At 37.4% G+C, this 21,614-nt stretch overlaps 1 protein-coding gene across 4 annotated transcripts in view; it reads left to right on the forward strand.

Moving 5' to 3' along the window:
* LOC126198902 (leucine-rich repeat-containing protein 15-like) overlaps positions 1-21,614 on the forward strand; it is a 194,231-nt gene that overhangs the window by 147,286 nt on the left and 25,331 nt on the right. For 3 of the 4 annotated variants that reach the window (XM_049935524.1, XM_049935526.1, XM_049935525.1), the window contains one exon: positions 15,296-16,103. In XM_049935524.1, the coding sequence (XP_049791481.1) occupies positions 15,296-16,070 (775 nt within the window). In that variant the 3' untranslated portion in view covers positions 16,071-16,103. Of the gene's footprint in view, positions 1-15,295; positions 16,104-21,614 lie in introns of those variants that run through there. The other variant, XM_049935529.1, reaches the window with a different exon arrangement.

Consider the following 21,614-nt stretch of genomic DNA (forward strand, 5'->3'; position numbering starts at 1 on the left):
ATTCTTTCAGTGGGAGGCATGATAACCAGCCATAATGGAGTGTCCAGGATTGTTGGGTTTGTGGATTTTGGGGAGCATGTAGGAGGTGGGTGTGCAAGGTGTCATAGGGGTGAGGATGAAAGTGGATAGAGGAGAGATGTTCTGGGAAGGGCCTAGGACTTTAAGGAGGGACTGGGGTTTGTGTTGAACCTCTGGGATGGGATCACACTGGCAGACTTTATACATGGAGTTGTCAGATAATTGGTAGAGGCCTTCTGCCTGGTAGTAAGTGTAATTCATAGCAACACTGGTGGAATGTTTGTCTGCAGGTAGGATGATTAGGTCAAATTTGTTTTGAGGTTGTGTACAGCTGTTCTTTTGTCTACTGAAAGGTTGATGTTCTGAGAAAGGGACCTGGAGAAGGATGGTGAGACTAAGTTGGAGGTAAGGAGTTCCTGGAAGGTGACCAGCTCCACAGAACTTTCAGTCCTATCCAAAGGCCTTACATTTAGCCCTACACCCAAAATTAACCCTGCTGGGCTTTTCAAAGACCTACTCTCCTTCTCCTGATCCCTGCAATGGAAAAACTCCTTTGGCACCAATCCCTCCTACCATAAGCAACCTAATTACAACATTGAACCCTGCCTCTTCCAGTACATACCACCATCCAACTGTAATCTTCCCCCCTCCCACCTAACCACTCACTGATCACCTTCCAGAAATTCCTTACCTCCAACTTAGCCTCACCCTCCTTCCCTAGGTCCCTTCCTCAAAACACCTACCTTTCAGTAGAAGAAAGAACAGTCATACTCAACCTCAAAACAAATTCTGACCTAATCATCCTACCTGCAGACAAATGTTCCACAATTGTTGTTATGAATCACAGTGACCACCTGCCTGAAGAGCTCTGCAAATTATCTGACTCCTCCAACTATAAACTCTGCCAGAGGGATCTCCCCCCCCCCCTCCCCCAGAAGACCAAAACAGCCTCATATACCTGCTTAAAGCCCTAGACCCTTGCTGGAATGTCCCCCCAGAATCAGTTTCCCTCCTCACCCCTATGAGACACCACACACCCATCTTCTATATGCTCCCAAAAATCCACAAATTGAACAACCCTGGAAACCCTCTGTGGCTGGCTATAATGCCCCCACTGGAAGAATTTCTGCCCTGACAGATCAACATCTCCAACCAGTTGCCCGTAATCGAGAATCCCACATGAAAGACACCATCCACTAACTTCACCAACTCTCCACCATACCCAGCCCTTTACCTCCTGGATCCATACTCATCACTGTAGATGCCACCCCATATATGCTGACATCCCTCATGCCCATGGTCTTATTGCTATTGAACACTACCTTTCACAATGTTCTTCAGACTCCAAACTCACTATATCATTCCTAGCCTCCCAAAACACCCAAACCCCTAGCCTGGTTCAGGTTCACTGATGGTATCTTCATGATCTGGACTCAGGGCCAGAACATACTATCTTTGTCACTTCACAACTGCAACACCTTCTCTCCCATCTGTTTCACATGGTCCTTCTGAACCCATCAAGTCACCTTCATAGATGTCGACCTCCTTCTCTCTGATGGCTCCATCTGCACCTTGTCCACATTAAACCCAGCAACCACCAACAGTACCTGCATATTGACAGCTGTCATTCCTTTCACACCAAAATATCCCTCGGATAGGGAATACTGCCTGGCCAACTGGTGACAGTGTATCTGCTGTGACAAAATATCTATTGCTCACTATGTTGAGGATCTCACCAAGGTGTTCACAGACAGGTACTATCCCCCTGACCTAGTCTGCAAACAGATCTTCCATGCCATTTCCCCTGTACCCCAATCCTCCCACCAACCACAAGAACCAGCCACGAAGGGGTGTCCCCTTCATCACCCAGTACCACCATGGACTTGAGAACAGCTGAACCCCATCCTTCTACTACAGGGCTCTGATTGCCTATTATCATGACCTGAAATGAGGGACATCCTACCCAAGATACTTCCCACCCCTCCTAAAGTGGTGTTTCTTCACCCATCCAACCTCCACAACATTGTAGTCCATCCCTATGCCACTCCCAATCCCAGCTTCTTGCCATAAGGATCATATCCCTGTGGAAGGCTCAGATGCAACACTTTCCCAATCTACCCACACAGCATTTGCTGTTCTAGTCCTGTCACATGTTTATCCTACCCAATCAGGGGCCAGGCCACCTGCGAAAGTAGCTATGTCATTTACCAACTCTACTGCAATCATAGCACAACTTTTTATATTGATATGACTACCAACCAGCTTTTTACCAGGATGACCAGCCACTATCAAACTATGGCCATGAGGAAAGTAGACCAACCTTTGGTACAACATGGATGGCAGCTTCACTACCTGCGCCATGTAGATCCTTTCCTCCACCACAAGCATCTGTGAACTGCACAGATGGGAGTTTCCCTTACAACACATTCTCCACCCCTGTAATTATCCCGGCCTCAACCTACAGTAACGTACTGTCCCCACACCCTCCACCAACAGTTTGTCACATCACCTCCTTCACATTCTCAGCTCCCACCCTGTTTATTTGCCACCCACTGCCAATGCATCCACTAGTCTTTCCCCACTCCTATCAATTTTTTGCTCTTTCTCTCCCCACCTCCCTGCCCCACAACCTCCTGACCCTGTGTCTATTGGCATTGTACTCCTTGCACACTCCACCAGACAGCACTCTTCTCTCTTTCTGCCTGTATACTACTATCCCTTCCTCTTCTCCACCCCCTCGATATCACTGTTTGCATCCCATGTGATAGTTGCATTCTGGCTTAAGATGCTGGAGTTGGTGGCCATGTGTGCATGAAGTGTGATTGTTTGTGTGTATTAATGGAGTGTGTCTGTCTTTTATTGATGAAGGCTGTGGCTAAAAGCATTATGTAAGTGTTTTTCAATTGTGCCAGTCTGCAACTTAATGCTTCTTATTCACGGTAAGTAGTAACCTGTCATTCCCTACACTGTTGATTTCATTATGTGGAGTTTCCCTTTATTGAGAGTAATACCTACAATATACACACCAGCAGTTGATAGTATAGGACACAGGTCTTTATTCCAAACTATCTGTAGAAATTCTTGTGAAATCAGGGAAACCTCACTACCTGAGTCTACATAAATATCTACTTTCTTTCCATATAGTTCCCCAACTATCAGTTTTGTGTAGTTTTCAACACTTTCCTCATTTTTGTCTAACAACCACTCACATGTAGGTATTTTATGGGCCAACTGGTATGGCCGTGCGGTTCTAGGTGCTTCATTCTGGAACTGCGTGCCCGCTACAGTCACAGGTTCGAATCCTGTCTCGGGCATGGATGTGCATGACGTCCTTAGGTTAAAATATATCCAAAAATGAAGATGATGTGACTTACCAAACGAAAGTGCTTGCAGGTTGATAGACACACAAACAAACACAAACATACACACAAATTCAAGCTTTCGCAACAAATGGTTGCTTCATCAGGAAAGAGGGAAGGAGAGGACTAATGACCTCAGATGTTAAGTCCCATAGTGCTCAGAGCCATTTTTATTTTATGGGTACTTGCTCTGATGTGTTCTATATGTGGACATGTTACTAGTGTTGTATTGCCATGTCCTGGATCCTGGCTCCTTTCCCAGGATGTTCTGTGTTTCCCATTATGACAACAGGAAAGTTTCCATTTTTATTCTGTTATTAGCTATGGGCATATTCATGTGTATTGCATGATTAGTACTGTCATTATCTACTCTTGATACTACCAATTGTGACTGTGTATTACTTCATTTTCTCCTTTGTAAATTATTTTTGTTGTAACCAGTGTTTCTTAATTGACCTAAATTAGTTTCCCACTTTCTTACAAAATTGTTAGGATAATGTTAATTTTCTGAATTTGCATTTCCACAATTGTGTACTTGAACATCTCCATTACACTTTTTCCTTAAAGTGTCTAATCCTTTGCACAGATCATTAAATCACTAACACTTATCCATCCTCTGCATCAAAGTTCTTCTCTTTCATAATGAGGTAGATGTGTAGTGTACCAATATCTTAGCAAGACAAGTTTTCTCTGTTGGGTTGTCTAAATATTTATATCTAGTTAAATGCCATTCTATACACTGTTTTTGTAAGCACCCAGTAAACTATTACAGTACTTAGGGCCCAGCAATTTCAATGTTAATTTCTCCTGTGTACTAGTTGACCAATATTTTCTTTTAAATTTTTCTTGGATATCATCCCAAGATATGAATTCTTCCACATGTGCTGTTCCCCGTTCAGCAGAATCTGCTACCAAATTATCAATGGCAAAGTCTCTTTTTTCTGATATTCCGCCTTCTTAGGTAATGATTTAGAAAATACTCCCACAAAATAAGTACCCTTCCTCATCAAGTTTAAACTTTGGAAACTGTATTGATAAATCTATACTACTTCCATCATTTGATAACTCAGTTTTGTTTAGAACTGTTTTCTTACTAAGTTCTTTCTGGTTAATTTCTAGTGCTTTACATAATTTCTGAATCTCCTTTTGCTGGTCTACAGTGTCACTCAAAGAATTGAACACTATGTAATACAATCTTTTCTTGTACCTTCCATTCAATTAATTGATGTAGATTCTCATCCAAACTAGTCAAAGCGTTTTGGCCACCAATTACCTCACCAAAATCTTTACTCCGCTCTTGTACTACTACTTGATTTTGTGCCTCTTCGATTTGATTATGTACATCGTCGGATTTCTGTATGGATACTTCCATTTTTTTTATTTTACCATCACTTCTTTGAATTGCTCAATTACCTCCTTCCAGACCAAAAACCATTGTTAATGTATTTCAGTTTGTAGCTCCTTTGGTATATTGGTTGAAATTCCCTTGTTTTAGAAATGTTATTGACTTCAGCAGCTATATCATCTGACTTTGAGATTCACTATAGTTTTAAGTGTTGTTATATTGTTAGACATTTTGTCTAATTTATCTTAATTGTTTTAATTTTTCTTATATTTCTGCTAATGTATTGGTATTTGTACTGTTGAGTAGTGACTGGCATAGAGTATAACTAACAATCACTTCACTCAGCAGTGATTCCCTAGTAGAACAAATGTATTTACACTGCCACACAATTTTAGTAAAAGCATTTTGACAAAGTGTCACAAATTGGAGCACTACATATATTCTGGCTGTGGTGCATAGAACAGATCACTTAATGCATTGTATTAGCAGCTACAAAGCTCAGTCAGTGCTATCGTGTGACTTATGCACTGAGATGTTACTGCAGTACATAAATAATCCTGGTCATTGACCGGGTTGTCATGGTCAACTGCTTTTTTTTTCTTCTTTTTCCCTCCATATCAAATGTTGTGATAATTCACACTTACATGGTTTTGATTAAATCCTCAAATAAATTTTTCTTGAGTATAACACTTATACCAGACAACTCTATAAGAAACTCTATAGAACTCTATAAGAAAATAGTTGGAGACTATCCTGCACACGAGAGAACAAACAGAAATGATGTGAGGCTAATAGAACTTAGCCAAGCACACAATTTAATTCTTAAATCCACAGCTTTCAAGAAACTACCACAAAGACAAAAGACATGGATATTCCCAAATCCTAGCCTTGGGGAATTTCAACTTGATCATGTGGCAATCAAGAAGATTTCTTGCAAAGAAATCATGAATGTTAGGGTACTCAGGGGTGCAAACTTGGATTCAGACCACAACCTTTCTAAAATTAAGTTCAAAGTCATCACAAACAGGAAATGCAGCATGAAACAAATTAAGGGTCAGAAGTACAGCACGGAAAAGATATTAAAAGCAGATGAGTTCACAAAAGCAGCAGAAACCATTCAGACATGAAGCTGGGAGGATATCAAGGAAAACCTCATTACTACAGCCGAACAGATAGCACCTAACATAAAAAGTAAAAAACATGCCTGGTGGTCGTTGGATTGAGATGCCCTCATTGAAAAAAGAAAAAAATCATGGCAAAACTGGCAATCACAGAAAACAGAGGAAAGCAGGTTGAATTTCATTAGAGTTAGAAAACTGGTAGATAAAAATATAAAAAGGATTAAGAAGACAGATGAAAACAAAACTCTCCTCCAAATTGATGAAGAATTTACTAAAAACAACACAAGAAGTTTCTACAGAACTTTCAAACAAAGATTATCAAGACACAAAGCACCCACCCTCCAATTTCGAAATATAAATGGGACCATCACTCACAATAACATGGAAAATTGCAAAATATCAGCAGGCTACTTTGAGAACTTCTTGAAAAATTTTAATCCAACCCAAATAACCATGATAAGCCAGATTCAGAACCACTGATGGCTGAAGAACTGCAGAAGGTCATTTCAGAACTTAAAAACAACGAAGCATCAGGAGAAAACCAAATAGTGGCCAAACTACAGGAAAAAGCTGACAAAAATGCAATTACATCCCTTCAGTGTGTTTTCAATAAAATCTGGAAAGAAGAAGAGATCCCCACAGAATGAAGAACAGCTCTCATCCACCCTATCCACAAGAAAGGTTTGAAGACAGACCCCAACAATTACAGAGGAATACCACTGCTTGATATAACATACAAGATTTTTTCTAAAGTCCTTTTGAACAGGGCAGAGTCACAATGGGACCCACAAATTGGGGAATATCCGGGAGGTTTTAGAAAGGGTAGATCGTGTTCAGAACAAATACTAAACCTCAAAAACATCATGGCATACCAAAAATCAAGGGCAAAGACATATATAATCTCCTTCATTGATTTCAAAAAAAGTATATGATTCAATTGATAGAGAATCTATATTATCAGTCCTGGAAGAAATGGATTTTGGATAAGAAAACAACTAGTATCATAAATGCAAGCCTTACAAACACATTTTCAAAAGTTAAATTTATGGGCGAATTATTGGAACCCTTTGAAATAAAAGTGTGAGTGCAACAAGGGGATGGGCTCTCACCACTGCTGTTCAATTGTGCACTTGAGAAAGTAGTCAGGGAATGGAATACAAATATTAAGAGTGGTACGAGACAGGGTTGCAAAAAGAAGAACCTTAAAGTAAATTGCATTGCTTTTGCAGATGATGTGGCCCTGTTTGCTCAAACAATGGAAGAAGCACAAGAGCAAATCCTTGAACTAAAGAAATAAGCAGCTAAAATAGGTCTTCACACCTCGTTTGAAAAAACTAAGATATTGACAAACATCAAGCACTCATGTAAATACATCAAAGTTCAAGAACAAAAGTTGAAATAGTAAAAGAATTCAAATATCTTGGAGAATGTATTAGTTGGAATGCTTGGGAAAGCAAAGCAATGGAATCCAGAAGAAATAAAGTTGAACTGTCCTTTCGACTAACAAAAAATACATACAACAAAAAATCACTTTCATGGGGATCTAAAATTACACATTACAAGACAGTGATTAAGCCAGAAGCACTGCATGCAGCAGAAACACTAAAAATGAATTTCAAAGGCCAAATGGAGAAACTTGAGCTAAAGGAAAGAAAAATTTTAAGAAAAATCATTGGACCAAAATTTCTAGACAATAAGATTATATACATCAAAAATGAAACTCTCTACAAGAAAATTGAAAAACTTTCAGATACTATGCAAAAAAGGAGGATAAATTTTTATGGTCAGCTTCTCAGAATGAATTCCAACAGATTAACCAAACAAATCTTTGACTTTTTTCATAACCGCAAAATGAAACCCAACTGGTTTAATAGAAACTGAGAAAGACCTAGTAGAATTAAAGATTTCAGAAAATTCACTTATCGATCAAACAGCTAAATTAATTACTAAAGATGAAAACATAAGGTTCCAAGACAAATCTACACAAAAGTCCAAACCATTCATCTCGGAAGAAGAGAGGAAAAGAAGAACAGAAAGAATGAAGAAATACTGGGCCCTAAGAAAAGAAAAACACACAAAGAAATGATTGATCCAGTGTACCCCAAAGAGGGTGAAATGAAAGAAGAGGAAAGACATTTCTACAGCATGTGTTCATCTGTATCTTATTGATTAATGAAAATCTCATATAAAGATGTGAAACAAACACTAACAAAGAGATAGAGGGGCTGGCCAGTACTTACCTCAGCTCAGTGCAGCCAATAGATACACAAAACAGAACAGAAAATTTACGTTCCTAGCTTTCAGAACTTTGTTCCTTCATCAGGGAGCAGAGAGGGGAAAGAAAGGGAAGAAGGGAAAGTAGATTCAGTTACTCACAACCCAGGTTATCAAGCAAGGATGGAGGTGTGGTTCTCAGAGGGAAGCCAAAGATATTCTACTGTAAGTACTGTGCCAGCTTCCAACCAAAGAGGATGCATACAGAAGTAAAGAGGTATATAGTATAAAGATAAACACAACTATGTAGGATGAAAAGATGCATGAATGGCTAAAGAGGAAAGGGAAAGAGAAGAGTAAATATTTAACATAGGTTCAGTCCAGGGGGATGGCGGGATGAAAGGATGTGTTGCAGTGCAAGTTCCCTTCTTCCTTTTCTTTCCCCTAGTCCTAGGAGTTTTCGTGAAATATCCAGAATGCAAGAAATCAGCTTTTCTTAATGTTGATGTAAATTAAAATTCAAATTTCGTAAATATTTCACTTTGCTGTTCATCATTCACATAAAAATCATTACAAAATCTTGTGCTTGAAAAATTTCACATTTTCAGTTGAAATAATGTTTATTAGCAGCTCTACCCATGCTTCATCATCTTTGAGTTTCCGACACTGAGCTTGTAGTGTTTCTGTTCTCATGCATGTTATAAAAAACTTAAATTAAAAGAAAGAGAGGGAGAGAAATACCTGATTTTAGATTGCATGTGAGTCAGCACCAGTTGGGAATTGGGGTGTATATTGCTGTCTATATATCTTCATTGCAAAATTCTGTTGTCATTGCTTTTGGGAAATGCTTCATTATTTTTGCAATTCGCATAGGGTAACTTCTTTGGAATGAAAAATTCAGACACCACATAGTGCATAACTTCTTCATTTATTCAATACAGCCTACTGCCATTACCAACTGGCATTGTGTTAACCTATTTTCTTCAAATAATATTAACTATTACAACTACCACTATGGTTGCAGCCACTGTCACTTATATAATATCTCAACAATACACTATACTTACAGTATTGTGATAATTAATATTTTGTGTTATGTACAATTGAAAAACCTTCTACAGAATTATTTATGCATGACAATACGCTCAGGAGAAACATAGACATATTTTACATAAATAGTTTTGTAAAAGGTAAAGTCTTCCAAAGTCAAATTTTGTAAAATATGAAATGTAAACATTTAGTTCCAAAAACTCTAATTTTCTGCTAAATAACATAATTACACAAGTTCTCACCCTAATATTTCATTTTTCAGTTCAACAAGTTCCTTGTGCTTCATGTTATACTTTACTAAACAGTCTTGCTATTTCTATGAAGATAAAGTAATGACATCTGTAGTAATGTGTTAACCTCAGAAATAGTTGCAGTTTTTAAACATTCCTTGGCACTGTAAAATTGTCTACTGCTTCTGTTAACTGCAGATCTGGTCTTACACCATTTGCTGAAAATACATGGCATAGGTAGTGCACTTGTTACTGCGCAAAACTCCCTTTTCCAATTTTTAATTTAGATTAGTGTCAGTAAGATGAGTTAGGAAACTTCTCAGTTGTACTGTATTCTCTCTCATTGCACATGAGAAGACAGTTACATCACCCAAGTATACTAGACACATGATCAGCCTTACATCCTTTAAAAGTGTATCGGCAAAATGTTTAAAAGTTGGAGGAGTGTGTCAGAGGCCAAAGGGCATACTTAGCTCTTTATAATGCCTTTTCCTGATCTTTCAAACAATCGAAAATCCAGGATGGAATGTAACAATTGGAAGAATTGTATTTGTCAAGGTGATCCAAAATGTCATTGATCCTTGGAGGAGATATGTATCCAATTTTGTGACACTATTGGGCACACTCGTGTCTATGCAGAAGCAAAAAGCCCTTTTTTCATTACTGGTTTCTTTGGAACAATCACCATAAGTGAAGCCCAGGAACTGAAAAAAGGTTGAATTACTCTTACTTCTAAGGAATATGAAATATTTTTCTCAGCTACAGGCTGCAAGTGGAAAAGTTTGAATATCACACAGACTTCTGTATTGAGTACATTGTAATAGGCATCCCTCATGTAGAGAAGTAACTGAAATATTTGAAAACAAATAAGTCACCATCACCAAGTCTGGATGGAATCCCAGTTTGCTTTTGCAATGAGTACACTATGCCACTGGCACCTTACTTAGCTTGCATTTATTGTGAATCTCTCACCCAGTGCAAAATCCCAATTAACTGAAAAGAAGCATAGGGAATTCCTGTTTATAATGAGGGTAAAAGAAATGACTCCCTAGATTGCAGACCAGTATTCTCAACATCTGTTTGCTGTAGAACTCTTGAACATTCAGTTTGAATACAATAATGTTTCTTGACAAGAAAATGCTCCTGTCTACAAATCAGCACAGTTTTAGAAAACATTGCTTGTGTGAAATGCAGCTTGCCGTTTTCTCACATGATGTCCTATGAATTATGGATGAAGGGCAACAAGCGGATACCATATCCCTAGATTTCCAAAAAGCATTTGTCGTACTTCACCACTGAAGACTGTTAAAGATGGTACAAGCATACAGATTCCCAGGTATGTTAGTGGCTTGAAAACTTCTTAAGTAATACAGCATCTTGTCCTCAATGGCAAGTGTTCATCAGAGACAATGGTATTGTCAGGAGTGCTCCATGGAAGTGTGATAGGACCACTATTATTCTCTATACACATAAATATTCTGATGGACAGGGTGAGCAGCAATCTGCTTCTGTTTGTTGATAACACAGTGATGATGGTAAGGTGTCATCATTGAGTGGCTATAGGAGATACAAGGTGTCTTAGACAAAATTTCTAGTTGATGTGATGAAAGGCAGCTAGCTTTAAATCTAGAAAAATGTAAGTTAATCAGATGAGTATGATAAACAATCCTGTGATGTATGAATACAGCATTAGTTGTGTGCTACTTGTTGTAATGTGATATGAAATGGAACAAGCATGTAAGGATTAGAGGAAGACATCTAGGCAATGTAGTGGCGGGCTGCTACATTTGTTACCAGTAGCTTTGATCACAACTCAAGTATTACAGAGATGCTTCCAGAACTCAGTTGGGAATCCTTGGTAGGAAGGCATCATTCTTTTAGAGGAACACTATTGAGGAAATTTAGAGAAGCTAACTGAGGATGATCCTAATGCCACCAATGTACATTTGGCATAAGGGCCAGCAACATAAGGTAAGACATACTGTGGTTGGATATTGTGCCCCCACAGAGAGAATAATAAGACCTGATGCAGTACTGCAGGAATCAAGAGAGTTTAAATTTACTGCAGTATCATGGCATGAAGTAGCTAACATCATACAATTCCTTAAAAATTTAAATCTGTGGGCTGGGATGAAATTCCAACAAATATCATAAAGGCAGGAAGCGACAGCATTGCACCTCAACTCTGTAAAATAATAAACCAATCATTTGATGAGGGCTGCTTTCCAGACAGACTGAAATATGCTGACATCTGTCCAATCTACAAAAAGGGAAAACAAGATGATTTAGTAAATTTCCGCCCAGTGTCTATACTCCCAGTTTTCTCTAAAATAGTTGAACGAATAGTATGTAATCAATTACAAAAGTACAATAAAGAAGGTAATATTATTTTCAATAACCAATATGGGTTTAGGAAGGGACGAAACATTTTACAAGCTGTAAATGAACTAATCTCCAAAGTAAGTAAATGCCTTGACAACAAACAAAGTGTATCTGGTATTTTTTGTGACCTCTCAAAGGAGTTTGACACAGTAAACCATAAGCTACTGCTCCAAAAATTGGGTACCTATGGCTTCCATGGAAAATCTACAAGATGGTTTTCATCTTATCTCAAAAGCAGATACCAAAGGGTGGTGTTACATCAAAAGGGAGAGAAAACTTGCTCTAGCTGGAAAGAAATTCAAGCAGGCATGCCCCAGGGCTCGATATTAGGACCACTTCTGTTCTTATATCACATAAATGACATGCGTAGCAAAGTAAATACAGATACAATACTTTACGCAGATGACTCAGCTGCTGTAGTCTGCTGCAAAAATGCTGATGAATTAGTAAGGACCACGAAACAAACTCTACAAGAACTTGAACAATGGATAAAAGATAATGCTATGAAATTAAATCTTGAAAAAACCCAAATCATACACTTCAGGACCAAACAAACTACTGAATGTATATCACAAATAGAATATTCAGGTAAAGAACTGACCACAGTTGATTCTGTAAAATTTCTTGGGATAACTTTAAATAAAAACTTGCAATTGACCGACCATGTGGACAGTTTACTGAAGAGATTAAATAGTTTAGTTTATGCACAAATTAATGGATTTAACAGTGAAGAAAACTGTATACCACGCATATTTCATAACACTTATAAGATATGGAATAATATTTTGGGGTGCTGGAAAGACAAACCTCCTTTGAATCTTCAAACTACAAAAAAAAAAAAAAAAAAAAAAAAAAAAAAAAAAAAAAAAAAAAAAAATAATAATAATAATCAGAGCAATGACAGGAACCAATAGTAGACATTCATGCAAACCACTATTCAAAAGCCTGGACTTCATGACAATCCTTTCCATCTTCATATATGAAATACTTCTCTTTGAACAGAAAAACTCACATCTGTTTGTAGGAAATACATTCACACATGCCTATGAAACTAGACATAAATTGAAATACATGCTACCTTGTCACCGACTCACAGTATATGAAAATACTCCATATTACATGGCTCTGAAGATCAGAAATAAGGTAAGGTCAATATTTGGGGAATCCACATTGGAGACCATTGGCACATACCTAAAAAGCAAATGTTATTATAGTCTAGAAGAATTTCTAAATGAGTAAAAAGCAATGTTATAGTCTAGAAGAATTTATAAATAGGAATAGGGAGTAAAGATGCAAGTAAAAATGGTATACTTTCGAAGCCATATAGATACAAAGTATACAAGTTCACTGTACATTCATGTTTATATATAGAATTATATGGCGGTTTGTATCCCGTTCAGTACATCCATACTTCATATAGGTGTGTGAAGGCTATAGTAATGATTCGATGAGTTACGAAAAGATTTAAAATATGATGTTGTATTTTTATTATAATAAGCAATGTATGTATGACGTATTTCCTCTAGTATATAAAATACTGTAACAACTTAGGTTAAAGACTGATGAGTCACCAATGTTCTCAATCAAAGGATTGTATAAAAACATGTTATGTGACAGCAAAATATCTTATCTTATCTTATCTTACCTTCAACCTATTACCTTTAACCTACCCTCCTATATAAAAAACATCAACTACTTCCTCCACCGACTCTCAACAGCTCCTGTTCCTTTAGGACCTGATGCCCTTTCCCATTGCCCAATTTTCCTCCAAATCTACAAACACATCACTGGTCACCATGAGCAACTATATCTTCACAGACTATTACTTCTCCCATGAAGGTATAACTTACGAACAAATTGGTGGAACAGTGTGCGAATGGCACCATCCTATGCCAGCCTATTCAGGGCCATCTAGAGGAACCCTTCCTAATAACCCACAATACTAAACACCATCCTGGTTCAGATTTGTAATCTGGCCCAAGGCTGGGAATACTCTATCCACATTCCTCTATGACCTCAATCCCTAGTCTCCTATTTGCTTCATCTGGTCCTCCTGAGCCTAACAAGCCACCTTCTTTGATGTCAGTCTTAAGGATTGCTAAATCTGTATCTCTGCCCACATGAATCCTACCAACCACCAACAGTACCTCCACTTCTAAAGCTGCCACCCTTTCCATACCAAGAGGTTGCTTCCATACAGAGTAGCCACCCATGGTAGTTGCATATGTGTTGATGAGCAGTCTGTTTCCAAGTATGCCATAGTTTTCACTAAGGTCTTCATAGTCCATAATTACCATCCCAGCCTTGTATCCCTTGCTTTACCTCATCAATCATCTAACAACCCCCTTATACCCATTGTACAGCCACGAAGCAGAACTACATTATGATTTAGTACTACTAGAACTGTATCAGCTAAGCCAAATTTTCCACTAGAGTTTTGACTACATCTCATTGTACCCCGAAATGAGAAATGTTCTCCTGACTACCTCCCCACCCATGCCACAGTGGTATTCTACTACCCACACAACCTAAATAATATCCTTGAAACTTCCTGGCAGATTAAAACTGTGTGCTGAACTGAGACTCGAACTCGGGACCTTTCCTTTCGCAGGCAAGTGCTCTACCAACTGAGCTACTCAAGCATGACTCACGACCCATCCTCACATACTTCTGGCAGTATCTTGTCTCCTACCTTCCAAACTTCACAGAAGCTCTCATGCAAACCTTGCTGCCCCTCTCCTACCCCCCTGTACTGCCTCCTGATGCTGTATCTAGCAGTCCTGTCCTGTCCTCACTACATTCCTTCAAGCTCCCACAGGCAGTACTAACATCTTTCCCCACCCTTATCCTACTATCCCTCCTCATCCTATCTCCGCACTTCTTCGCTACCCACCACAGATAGGTTACTGTTCACATCAGACACAGTCACCATCTGGCCTCCGCACACAGAGGCAGTGCCCATGTGTGTGTGTGAGTTGTTCTTGTGTAAATGTGTGTTTTCTCCTACTCTGAGGGAGATCCAATGCTTTCTTATTTGAGAGTCTTTTTGTTGTGCCTGTCTGCAACTCAGCCTTCTTGCTATATGCTGAGTAGCAACTATCCACTTCATAATATTGTCATTATTCCATCCTGGTCTTTCCCTATTGTTGTTATTCCATCTTAGAATTTTCATTACTTGCACTGTGACAAAATTTTATTTGAAATGAGATACTTGATATAGGTCACAGTTTACTGATTTTGATTCATTTGTTGTGCTTTATGGAGTATTTTGTTTCTGCTCTTGAAGTTATTTCAGTTTTATTAATCATTATATATTTACAGTTTGTAATATTGTCTGCAAAGAGACATGTAGCAGTATGTCATACAAGCAATTTATGAAACTGGTTTTGCACTGATGAATCTCAAAAGCAGTGTTACCCCCCCAAAAGTTAATTTTGTTTTTCCTATCATGTGTGAGATATCACATGTACAGTACCATTCCTCTATTAAATTGTAAGGTTGTGTAATGTTCAACTGTTTGATGTAAACACCTTATTACTATGTGACAAATGCTTTTAATTTCCATGTTAATCATAGGTTGGATCTACGCGGTAACGAGTGGAATTGTAACTGCAGTATTATTCCTTTAAGTGGCTGGACTTTGGTCCGTGAAGAGGCAGTGGCAGGAAGGCCAGTTTGTCAGCAACCACCTGAAGTTGTGGGAACACCTTTACAAGAGTGGTTTTGTACCTATGGTAATGTATGCACCACTTCTGATTTGCAGAAAGACTTGAGTGAGTTTGTTGAATTAACAGAAGCAATAGCAGACAACCACACATTTTTGGAACCAAGAAATATTTCACATATTATTAGCAACTGTTTCTTCTTTGGCATGTCTTCTGAACTAGGGTCTAGCATTGACCTAGTTGTTGGGCATTTTATACATTTGTTGGGTAATATATACCAAAGAAAGCATGGCACTGCCACTAACAAGAGGGGACCTGCTCCTCAAATAGATACTGCTGCACTTGCAAGACAAGAACCAACATTAAGATTCTCTTATATCTTTCAGAATATTCCTGAAAACTTAAAAGAGGCTGTAAATGCTGGCTTAGAGGCTGAAATTATTTCAATGTTACATTCAAGTAATTCTCAAGAGACTGCCCCCAGTAATGCCACTTCCAGTGTCAGGATAGTTATAGGCCTTCGGGAAGAATTTCGTAGAATTTTCTCCGTATATCAGAACTGTTCTTTTCCTTTTGTGAGCAGAACTGAAATGGAAGCAGCTTTTCCTCAGTCTTCATCAGCTATTGGATTTGTAGATGTGAGTCTCTACATTTACTTAGCTGTATTAGTAATGTGGGCTCAATAAATGGAGCCACACATCATTGTTTTGGATCCCCAGTCTGTGAAAATAATAATAATAATAATAATAATAATGATAATAGAAAACTAAAAGGCTTATTTTTAAAATAGTATCTTTGTTGTGATATTACCTTTAGAAGCGGTTTTGCTTTATCTGCAAGACGAAGCATTGATCTTAGAGGTTTAAAAAGTCTTTCACAAAATTTTAAAATACCTATTATAGGGGTAATGTATCTTTTTTACATTATTTTATTTTCTCCACTTCAGACATTTCTGTTGATACCTTTGTTTAAAAATCGATAATAATCAGATGGAGGGAACTGGCTCCAAACAAGGGCTGTGTGAGATAATGTTGCCTTGCTGCCAGTGGAAGAAGTTTGTTTGGGTCTTAACAGTTTATTATGTTTTTCATTTCATTCTTTTTCTCTTTGTTAATTTAACTTCCAAGGAAAATATATTTGTGTCTAATGACTTGTTTCTTTTCATATTGTTGCATTCAAGTGATCAGCCACTCATGCTTTTAGTTCTACAAACAAAATCATCTTGCCATAAATAAAACTTGTAATTTCCAATTTAACCTCCTCATCTTTCTTCTGGTGTGAAATGTTGTTCCTGTCAAAATGGAACCTCATCTGCTCCCACAATTTATTAAAAATAATCAAATAATAAGACATTTATTGATTTTATGTAAGATGGCATCATATTGGAAATTTATCCAGTGATATTTATAATTTTGTGTGTACATTCTGTGCACTAACTTCTTGAAAAAGTGTTTTTCAGTATTTTTCATGTCCATCACTCCAGGAGTACATATGTTTATCAGCACAAATGTACTGCTCTCTTGAGAATTTTTTGAGGTTCCTTGTGTTTTCCTTCATCCTACATTTTTGTTCGTTCATGAGGAACATTTTGTTGCATTGATGTTTACTTTTATTTTCAATTTCCTACCAACTTCTATGAAAGTCGTAGATGCTGCTTGTTTCTTATTATTAAGTAACATCTTCAGAATGTCAAATAAATGAAATCATTACCAATAATTTTATAGCTTCTGTGAACAAATTATTATATCAAAAGGCAACCATTCATCTGCAAGTAATTAGTCTGTGGCACATCAATATGTGATACGTGTAATGTGTAACAGATCAAGAAAATCACAATATCATTTGAGCTACAATATTATTATTTTACGGCATAAGTATGCTTTTTCTCTGCATCAAATCCAAAACACACTCACACACCAAACCACAATAATGCAGACTTCTGTTGCCCTTGTAAAACTCTGTTTCCTCAATTCAATAACCATGATCATAATTAAATGAAGATAATCAAGTTTCAACATATTTGTTAGCATCAATTAACATAGAAAATTATAATATTTTAAGTAGGAAAACAGAGTTGGAGACAGGGCAACCTAAGTTGATTGTGGCAGTAAGCAGCAGTCAATAAATATACTCATCTTGATTTCTCATAGAAATTGTTCACTCAGCTTGTTGTCCTGTGAAATTCAGATTATGATTCTTTCAGAGCTCCTGGTTTTGACACATTTATGAAAAGAACATAAATCTGTTAATGTTGGACGATCATATTCTTGAATTAAACTTGGATAATAATATGATTCTCCTCATTTATGTAATAAATGACACTGGTTAAAATGATGACTTTCCAATCAGACTCTGCTTTTAAGGTTCACTGATTTTATATTTACTGCTCTCTCTTATTTAAAATGCCAATGACCTAGCCGCAGTGGTAACATTGGTTCCCACCAGATCACCAAAGTTAAGCACTTTCAGGCTGGACTAGTACTTGGGTGGGTGACCATCTGGTCTGCTGAGCACTGTTGGCAATGAGGTGCGCTCAGCCCTTGTGAGGCAAACTGAGGAGCTACTTGATTGAGAAGTAGTGGCTTCGGTCTCGTAAACTGACATATGGCTGGGAGAGCAGTGTGCTGACCACATGCCCCTCCATATCCACATCCAGTGACGCCTCTGGGCTGAGGGTGACATGGCAGCCAGTCAGTACCGTTGGGCCTTCAAAGGCCTGTTCAGATGGAGAGGAGTTCTGATGTAATACAAACATTAACATTCCTGATACAGTTTGATGTTATGGCTTACATCTTATAAAACAGAAATTCACAGACTTGGCTTCCCACGTCTGTCCCCCTCAAAGCAAATGCAGAGACTCTTTCAAAAAAGTTATATTGTGGGAAACAAAGATAGCCGACCTCATTGGTCCAAAGAGTTTGTAAAATAATGTAACAGCAGTTCTGAGATGACGTTTATAAGGAAAACAATGACCAACACAAAAACATATTTTATGGAGGAAATAACAATTAACTAATCCTAAGAATAATGAAATTTCAAATTATGGTTGCCAGACAACATTATGATACTGAAAACTCCTATAATGGAAACAAGATATGCAATTTAAAAAAAAAAAAATCAACAAAATATGAAAGGAATCAAACAGCTCACTAAGCAGGGATGTATTGTCAACTATTCTTGATCAGGTAACACTATGGTATATATTCATTTCACCCTCCAAATAGGTTTGTTATATGATTTTCTGATCTATTATTTTCATATGAGTGGTTGTCTTTCTTAATTTTTATTATTCTATCCATCGTAGAGTTCTTGTTATAAAGATTTCACAATACATGAAATTACTTTGAACAATCTTACCACACAATTTTCTTATTTTTATCTCTATTGTTCTATCATCAGTTTTTATATCTTACATTCTCGCTTTTGAACTGCTCTACAGAAAATTCCATAAAATGAGGGGAAGGCAACAGCTTACCCATACCAGACTGGAGCTAGGCACACACAAACACACCATAGAAAACAGTTAACACTAGGTTTTGAGCTATAGCTCTTTTCTTAGTAAGGGCACACACATCTACACAAACAAGCATGCTAGAAAAAGAGCAAGAGTTGTAAGGCTAGTGTTAAATGTTTCCTATTACATGTTTCTGTGCTCCACACACCAGTCCACTATACTTCCCATTATTTTATATAATTTTCCATCCCGCAGTTTCCTTTATTGTCATAGATGGAAAATTATTTGCATATCAAGTCATACATTGATGCTGACTGAATCAAGCATCTCTTTACTACTTTACTGCATCAAATAATAGTCTGCAGTCTAATTTGAAGTTATTGCCACAAAATTTCTCTTTCATTGAAATCATTGTGATTGTCATGCAATTAAAGTCATTAAGGATTATTTGGAGGTATGGAATTTGAGGGGCAATCACCCATGGTTAACAGAATTATTTAAGTTGCAGTAAAACTCCCCTTTTAAACTTTCCAACAGACTGACCCAGAAAATTGTAAACTATAGGAAAATGTAAAATACAGGAAAGCATGGGAAACACAACAAGAGAAAAATGAATAAATTACTCTTACTGTCATTCTCTTTATATTTTCAAACTATGAAATTAAAACAATTTAAAGTTTGCTCATTTAAAAAATCAGCAACTTGGAAGCAAAAGTCTTTCATGAAACCACTGTAAAAAGATATATGTGTTCTAATGTGAGATGTAGTACTGATAATCATTATAAAATTATGATAAACAAAACTTATAACACAATATTGGTTAGAACAATAAAGTTAGCAGTTTTTGTAAATAGAGAACAATAGGCACGAAATCTACAGCCTGTTGCCAACAAGGAGGTCACTCGGTTTAGGGATGTCTTTGGTGAGAAAGAGGATAGAAATTGTTGTCATGCTGCGTAGCATCTTGAGGAGGAATGTCTATGTCTGACATCAATTTGTACCATCCTAAGACTGTGCATCTGGTATGGAGTAGTGTACTTCATGCAGAAGCAAAAACCTTTCATGAAAACCCATTATAGAGACAGCTATCTTCAGAAGTGGTGTTTATTTGTATAAATGGCTGGTAAATTAACTTAAAGCTGTTGTAACACAATGCAATGAGCAGAAGGAAGGTTGCTACTAGAGCAACTGTTTACGTCATGATTGAAGTTAATCCAGTGACTGAGCATACTTTCCTGTATTAACACGATTCACGTTGTCCGTCACACTTCACATAGTGTAGACTGGGAACTGTCTGCTAGGCACGTCCAATGTAAAACTGACTGGGCACAGCCCGTGCTGCCTGAGTTGTTGTCGTTGTTGTTCCGCCGGCAGAGGGCGCGGCCGAATTCTCACGTGCCCTCTGGTGGACGGGACTTTACTTGTGGCAACTACTGTCCATGATGCGCCGTGGCAATGTGTGCCTCCAACGATCTTTCTGGTGGCTACTGCATTTCCCACCCTTCCAAACACTGCAAATCTATAATACAGGCAGCCATGACCGAGCATGCTGACAGTGAAAATCTGGCTTACCACATGTGTGCTACATTACATGATCAATAACTCTGCATATAGCATATGTTTTCTGCTTTGTTTCAAGAATGGGAATACGGTGCACTTTTTGCAGAAATATGTATGAAAATCAATGTTGATGATAATGTCAAAAAACTTAAAATGGTGGAAATGTTGTAGCGCAGAATCATTAATGATGGAAAAGCATTGAGAGAATAGGACTTCTGCTGGGACTGACAAAAATGAATATAAAAAGTAGTAAAACATAAATCCAGGAACATAAAACTGGGGTTTTACTGCATTTTTGACAATCAGTCATGCACTTCAGCTTTTTGTGCTGTTAAGAGTACCAACGTCTTTTTCATAGCATTTGAATACTATGTACTGGAGATTATTTTCATGGTGTAACTGTACTTGTATATGAGGTCTGTGTGGATAATTTGTCACAATGGTTTAGTCAACTCATGCAGATATCAACAAAGAATTAAACTATTATGACTGTCTTTTGCTTACATCAGTATGAATTTTGTTCTCCTTGAACTTATGTTATCCTTTTGTCAGGTCAATATACAGTATTATGACTTGACCATCAACTCATTCTAGGCAAACAGTAATTTCCAGTCTTGCTTGTCCATTGCATTGTTTGTAATGTTTGCCAAATAGTGTATGGATGTAATTATTCAATAATCTTAGTAGATTCTTTTCTTAACTCTGTTTTTCCACATGACTGTTTGATCTATTTCTAACTTTCTGATCATTACCTTGCTGTTGTTCAATTTCTTAGTCCACACATCTCAAAGAACTGCTATTTTACAATGTCTTCTTCACAGTGAGAGGAACTTTTTGAAGCATCCAAATTGACTTAAGCACTAATATTAACATTCTGCAGTATCAGCCAATGATATTCCAGTCCATATTTCTACTAATAAGAATATTATTCTCAGCTTTGAAATTTTGTAAATAGTTTGTACACTTTCTATTGAGTGTTTGTAGTTCTATTTTTGTTCCTTTGATCAAATTATCTTTTTGGAAGCATATAAGCATCTTAAATGTTAGTTGGAAGATGAATATATTATTCTTCCTTTTTATTTTTCTGGTTGGTTCCAACACGCCTACCAAAGATTGTTATTATAGATAAATGACCTCTACTTACATTGTTTTCTATGGCAAACTTGTCTTACACCTGAAAATTCATTGAGACCTCATAGTTTGAATTCATATCATA

Source organism: Schistocerca nitens, chromosome 8 (genome assembly GCF_023898315.1).
Source record: "Schistocerca nitens isolate TAMUIC-IGC-003100 chromosome 8, iqSchNite1.1, whole genome shotgun sequence".
NCBI classification, from domain to species: domain Eukaryota; kingdom Metazoa; phylum Arthropoda; class Insecta; order Orthoptera; family Acrididae; genus Schistocerca; species Schistocerca nitens.